The sequence below is a fragment of the Anarhichas minor genome, unplaced genomic scaffold (assembly GCF_050575085.1).
Source record: "Anarhichas minor isolate MPS153535 unplaced genomic scaffold, ASM5057508v1 ptg000007l, whole genome shotgun sequence".
NCBI classification, from domain to species: Eukaryota; Metazoa; Chordata; class Actinopteri; order Perciformes; family Anarhichadidae; genus Anarhichas; species Anarhichas minor.
The window spans coordinates 14,715,811-14,722,445 of NW_027466453.1; the positions used below are offsets into that span (position 1 = coordinate 14,715,811).

At 41.7% G+C, this 6,635-nt stretch overlaps 1 protein-coding gene across 1 annotated transcript; it reads left to right on the forward strand.

Moving 5' to 3' along the window:
* Positions 1-2,994: 2,994 nt before the first annotated feature.
* cbx8a (chromobox homolog 8a (Pc class homolog, Drosophila)) lies at positions 2,995-5,816 on the forward strand. The gene is made up of 5 exons (XM_076086043.1): positions 2,995-3,262; positions 3,377-3,420; positions 3,820-3,885; positions 4,289-4,355; positions 4,796-5,816. The coding sequence occupies exons 1-5, from the start codon at positions 3,194-3,196 to the stop codon at positions 5,633-5,635; spliced, it is 1,086 nt and encodes a 361-aa protein (XP_075942158.1). The 5' UTR covers positions 2,995-3,193; the 3' UTR covers positions 5,636-5,816.
* The last annotated feature ends 819 nt before the right edge of the window (positions 5,817-6,635 follow it).

The window sequence follows — 6,635 nt, forward strand, 5'->3', positions numbered from 1 at the left end:
GGATGTAACCAGATGTAAGCTAAAAACCTCAAATAGTTATAGTGTGGGAAATGAGAGCTGGTGCTGTGGTGTGGTCTATCGGGCTGCTAAAGGGTGCTTTCTAATTCAAAGTATATGCGCTCAAATATGGCTTCGCAGTTTCTCGCTTCGTTGCTTTTGTGTGTGAGCCACCTTCAGCAGAAAATGTCGCCCGGTGAAGTAGGACAGTCAACAGCGAGCTGTGCGCAGCAGTTGCCCAGAAACCAGAGAGCCAATAATGTTCTCACAGAGCCAGCACTGTTTATTCATGTACGGCTGTCGCCATTGCGGCTCCCGCAGACTCACTTTTCACCGACTCACAGCCAAATATGGAGAACCGCAGCAGCGCAGCAGTCCCCGCTCTCTAACACGCACCAGCCGCCTTTCTCTCCGAACACAAACCGTGCAGGCTCTAGCCATTATAGTACCGACAGGAAATGTCGGTCTACAGGCTATGACTATCAAAATGGTGGTTCATATTTCTACGGCAGCCACAACGCATCTTTTGTCCGCGGCGCGCCCGCCTTTGTCTGCTCCACACCGGGGATCATTTAAACAGATAGCAGTAAATGTACATATATATATACATCGCCTATAGTTCAGTATGTTGAACGTGATCGAGAATGAAGACGGACAAACGACATACAGCCTCCCTTGCTTATGCTGCGATTTCATTTCACATATCTGCAGTAAATTATCCCACATCCAATTAACCTCACAAATGATTGCAATTGATTTAAAACCCAGCCTGTTTACTTTAATGTGCGTAATGTTACGAAAATAAGAGGTCGGGATTTCAGGGTTAATACAACATGATGAGCGCAGATCAAGAAGGAATGGAGAGCAATGCATTTGTTGGCAATATTTCTCAATAATACAAAGATTTCGCAGTCAATTTTTGTCAAATAACTGTGAATATTAATTTTTATAATATCACATATTAGCTGCATTCGCTTGTGAAAGCTGCAACGTCTTTTACAATCGCCACAGTGGCCAAATAATCTGTTGTCTGGCCCCCAGCATCAACACAAAGGCGTGGATGGTAGATACCTGATGCGGGGATTTTAGCCCTGCTATATTCATTTAATGAATAAACTCTTCTGCACAGGCTATTGTATGCATTTTAAATAGATAAACTGGAAAAGAGGAAGACAATCGAAGTAAAAATCTTAAAATGAAAACGATCCAGTATTGTGTCCAGGCTTTATTGTGTGTAGAGCATTTTCAATTAATTTGATTATTTTTTAAAGTGCAATTTGAACTCCCGTTTAGCTCAGTTGGATGGATAATGTGCATGACCCGGAGGCCTTGGCAGGTAGGAAGACTGCAAGATTAAGATACGCTGACGTGTCTCTTGGCACAATTTAAGACTTAGGACAAATTTGTAATTATTATTCTATTTTCTTATCATTTAAAATGAAAAGCTGATGATTGTAAAAAAGAAATGCACGTGAGGCCCACAGAAAAAGACGTTGCAGCTCCACCCTCCCCTTTTCCATGTTTGTGGTTAATTTGTGTGATTAATATTCCGAGTAAATGTTATCATCACGACCATATTAGTGGTTCAATATATTCCAGAAAAGCTGCAGCTGCTGGGCAAAAACCTACAACTATAATAATAATGATGATGATAATAGTAATAATACGTTGCTACTGAGTGCAGAAATACAAACATTTTATGTTTAATTAAATTATAAGTGCTTAGTTTTATTTGTGAGGTAACCCCAGAAATAATAGATAAAACACAATAATAACAATAAAAATAATGATTACAATAATGTTTCTGAACTCTGTTCATAATATTACCACTGCCGTCAATAACCAACATCTCAGTAACAACAGGCCCTCATGACGACATTTAGCCTATAAAAAGATTCAATTACATCTTCTCTCATATATATTTATTGTCAGTAAATGCACAAAGTATTCTTCCATTTATTGGCTCTCAATATTTTGTGGATTTTTTTTTTTACATGCAGAGACAGTTTAGTTGATATCATATAATTTAAATGCAGGTAAATCACACTCTGCCTGCTGGATGTAGTCCAGTTAAGCAAGTTACACCTTGACTCAAATCTTCCCGAGTCTCAAAACTCATCCAGGCCTTAAAATAATGTTATTAACCGCCCTCTGAATAAAAAGGCTTGTTTTTGAGTGACAAAAGCGGCTGTTTTGGGCCATATTTCCTCTTAATTGGTTCGTCTTCTAATATCATATAATAATGATTCTAAACAAACTGACGTCGCTTCATGTGAAAAAATACATAGCTTCTGGAATGATCATTAAAAACCAATAGTCTTTTTTGAAGGGTGTTTTTTCCCCACAGCGTGCGTAAAATCGTAATGCGCAAATGTCCAATTACGCGTGACATGGCATTACATTGTGGCACGTGGACTATTTTCTTTTGATATGCAGCACCTGAAAATCTGGGATTATAAATGAAACTGTATTGCAGTAGATTGTATAAACAAATTATTTTTTAACAATCAGTCATGAACCTTTAGATCACAACCAAAGCTTGTCTGAGGGTTACTCGAAAGGTTTTATCTTAAATGAGGCTGATATCTGACCATTTATGTTAATTTTGGCACATTTTAATGCAGGGATTTATATTGTAATGATATTGATTTGAATTGTTGAAATATTAATGCTTTAACATATACAGACTGATATATACAGATAGATGTCTTGTGTAAATGTGTTCAGATTCAGATGTGTTGCGCCTGTGGATGAAACCTTGCAGTCATTCTCCTCTCTCTCTCTCTCTCTCTGATTTAATCTCTATTTTTTTTTTTAAAGAAGGTGAAATAAAAAAAAAACGTTTCTTTTGGTTTGGGCTCTATAGACTCCCCTCGGGGATCTCAGGGGGTCCGTGGATCTGCTCCGGGAGCCTGATTTTGCTTGTCCCACTGTGCCAGACATTCCTGTACAGCAGCCAGAGCAGCGGGACTCCTCCCCTTCACTCAGAAACCCGGAGCACGTAGCAACAACTGAGCCAATGTGCTCCACCGCGATCCGTCCTTCCGACTGCGGTGCCTGGCAACAGAAAAAGACGTGATGACGTCCTCTCCACATTGCGTATTATGGGATGTGCGGAATTAAAACAACCCGAAGAGGACACGGGGACGACTAAAATATTAAAAGAGACAGAAATAAACGAGGTGTGTGGTGAATCATGGAGCTCTCGGCTGTTGGTGAGAGCGTCTTCGCAGCAGAGTCCATCATTAAACGGCGAATCAGACGGGTATTTGCTTCTTTTTTCACCCACAGGCTGTCTGCACACCTATTACGCAACCATTTGTTTGAACGGCGCCAGTAGGCAATCCTAACCTGCATCTATTACGGATCTGTTTTGCAGGGTCGCTGGGAATATCTCGTGAAATGGAAGGGCTGGTCTCAGAAGTGAGTATTGTAGCCGAGGCTGTGAAGGACAGCGCTCCACTCTGGCCGCTCGAACAACTGCACCACCTCGGTTATTCCGCTCGTGGATGCTTGTTTTCAAATCATATCATCTGTTCTGTGTGCTGTGGTGCAGTCTACCATATGCCCGGAGGCTCGTGTGCACCCGGTGAAGGGTTGTGAATGTCTGAGCTTCAGCCCACCGGGATGTATTGAAGTCCTCACTAGCGTTAGCAATGGCTGGGTTCACCATGTGTCACTGTCCGCTAGTAGTCTGTAATCGCAGCGCAAGCCGCAAACTCGCTTTGATAAAAGTCTTCCACCCCGTGTGAGTGCGCGTTGACATGCTATTCGCCTAACGCATGGCAACAAACACCTCTCCTCCTTGTTGTTGGGACACAGGTACAGCACTTGGGAGCCGGAGGAAAACATTCTGGATGCACGTCTCTTCGCTGCCTTCGAGGAGAGGTGAGGGTTTGACAGCGCAGCAGTAGGCCTCTATGCAGAAACGACAGTACCGCGCATTGGGTGCCACAGTAACGTCCATCTGAATAACACATTGAGTCTACGTTTGAATCTTTCAAATCTTTAGTTTTCGCAAAGGAAGTGGTAACAAGTGTCAGTGGAGCGAGTTAAGTCTGTTTCCATATCACATAGTTGCAATGTGTGCTGCCATTTTCTTATCACGAACAGGTAATATGCTGTATTCTGACATTTATTCAAATAAAAAAATTCTAAAAAATAAACTAATATCACTCCAATACTGGCAGAGTATGACCTACTTGGAAAATTGTATTTTCTGATGTAATTATAGAATACATTTAAAAAAAATGTAAATGCCTGATGACTCTTACTGGTTTTCATTCATCAGGGAGCGCGAAAGGGAGCTGTTCGGGCCGAAGAAGAGGGGCCCCAAACCTGAGACATTTCTCCTGAAGGTGAGTGAATCTTTTGATGCGCATATCTCGGGGTTTCATTCAATCTTCTGGCCTTACTGAGGCGATACAGATGATGAGTAATTTCCAAGACATAACAAATACAGTCTGAATTATTTTTTTTAACTGTTGGACTTGAATTTAAAACAAACAAACTAGTGGAATGACAATTGATACCCAAATGAAAACCCGTCGTTTACCCAGTGTTTTTACAAGGTTACGTTTGGGACGGTGCTTGTCCATTTTTAAACACACAACATATTAGTTGTATGTGTCTAACATGCATTTAAATGCAAAGCAGTTTTAGGACGAAGCGTTGGACGTTCAGTGTAACGAGTCTGATCTGCAGCTGCTTCTCCTAAAACTTTAAATTTCCTCTGAAGACTTCAAATTTTCATCTCTGGGAAAGCTCCTCTCATAAACGGTATTTGCTCTGTCCTCAGGCCAAAGCCAAAGAAAAGGCGTATGAATTTAGACGAGAGGCTCCGAGGGGGATCCAGGTTTCCTATCCTGTCCCGGAGCTTGTCATAACACCGAGGGCCCGGGAGGGTTTACGCACCGTGGTTCCTACAATCTTCCCACCGAGCTCGGTCAACAGAGGGGAAAGTGTCCACATCCGACCAGCAGAGCTCGAGAGGAGGCCCAGGCCGACTCCACCAGCTCCTCCGACAGTCCAAGAAGCCGTTCGGTTCCCCAAAAAGAGAGGGCGCAAACCGAAGCTGCATTTAAATTACGATAACGATGACGGAGGCAGCTCAGTCGAGCCGGACACCAAACGGAGCAGGCCTCCGGAGGAGCCGGGGTCACACGATTTGTCCAACATGCCCCGACGCTTGCTCCAGCACGGAGAGACGTCAGATCAAAGCCTCCTCCAGCTGACCAGGAGGTTTCAAGAGGAGACCACGATAACACCCAAACACAGCAGCGTGCGGAGACACGCAGGTCTGTCTTACAGCTGCGCATTCAGTCCAGATGTGTGCGAAAGTGATCAGGGGATGCACAGGACTAAATGTTTGTCCAGGTTGTCTATTCCTCGGCCCAGCAGCTCCGCAGAACACCGGAAACACCAGGTGAAGGAGCGCTGTCTGCCCCGGGAACAACCTGCTGTCATCTCCACACAGTCCGAGTCCATCCAGGATCAGTCCGCGCGAGCAGCCTCGACCTGGACCCCCAGTTTCACCAGTCTGGACACTGTGACCGTGACAGATGTCACTATGAACTTGTTGACAGTCACCGTCAGAGAAAGCAACACCGAGAAAGGCTTTTTCAGGGAGAAAAGATAAGTAGGCCCATGTACTTCGGATGTAGGTCAGAGGAAGCTAATATATGCGTAAATAATTGTTTAACAAGCTACTAACTAACACGCCTACCGTAATACTATATTTTTTTCTATGTAACTGTCAAACGTGTACATACAAATATTTAATACGCTGCTGAGAAAATAAAAAAGTGAATGTGAGTTAATGTTTTTGTTCTCGGTCCTATCATTTTAAGATGATCCTTTTTTGTCTTTTTTTTTACAAACTTTTCAACCAGTCATTCATTATAAAAAGCCATATCCTATGATTTTTTTAAATAATCCCACAATGAGACTACACTAAAACGCATCCAACTATTGCTTGTGACAGTGTTCCCTCAAGGAAAAAGGATTTTAAAGTTACAAAGTTTGATCCGAGTTCCACCCAAAGTTATTCTGGGGTTTGAAGATGATTTCCAGTCATGTTTTAACTAAAAAGCCATGTGACATGGTTCTTAATTCCCAAACTTATTATTAATGTTTGTATGCATCAAACCATTGAAATAATCAATCTCACTTTGCAAGCAAATTAAACTCCAGCTTCAACATATTTATATGACTTAAATAAATGCCTTTAAATAAATACCTTTTTAGTTCCTAATCTAAAACTAGACGGTGGAATACAGTATTTTTGTGAAGGCTTTTTTTTTTGTTATACTTCCTGCTTAGCAAGATTTTATTTGTACGAAATACTCTTTACAACGATTTTGGGAACATATTTGAACACATGCAAAAGCTAAAATGTGCTAATTTGTCTTTATTAAAAAATAGCTTTTTTTTTTTTACAGTACTTTTGAAAGGGGAGCTTTGTGTCACACGAGACTATCTGTGATCACGCCGGTTCAAATCAAACCACGAGGGCCTGATGTCAAGTTGAAGAAGTCCTGTTATTAATTGGCATTCACGTTAATTTGAATTTCTTTTCCTTTTTTTGTTTTGCAAGTTGCAGTTGGAAAGCTATGAATCATATCCTATGCAAATATAAA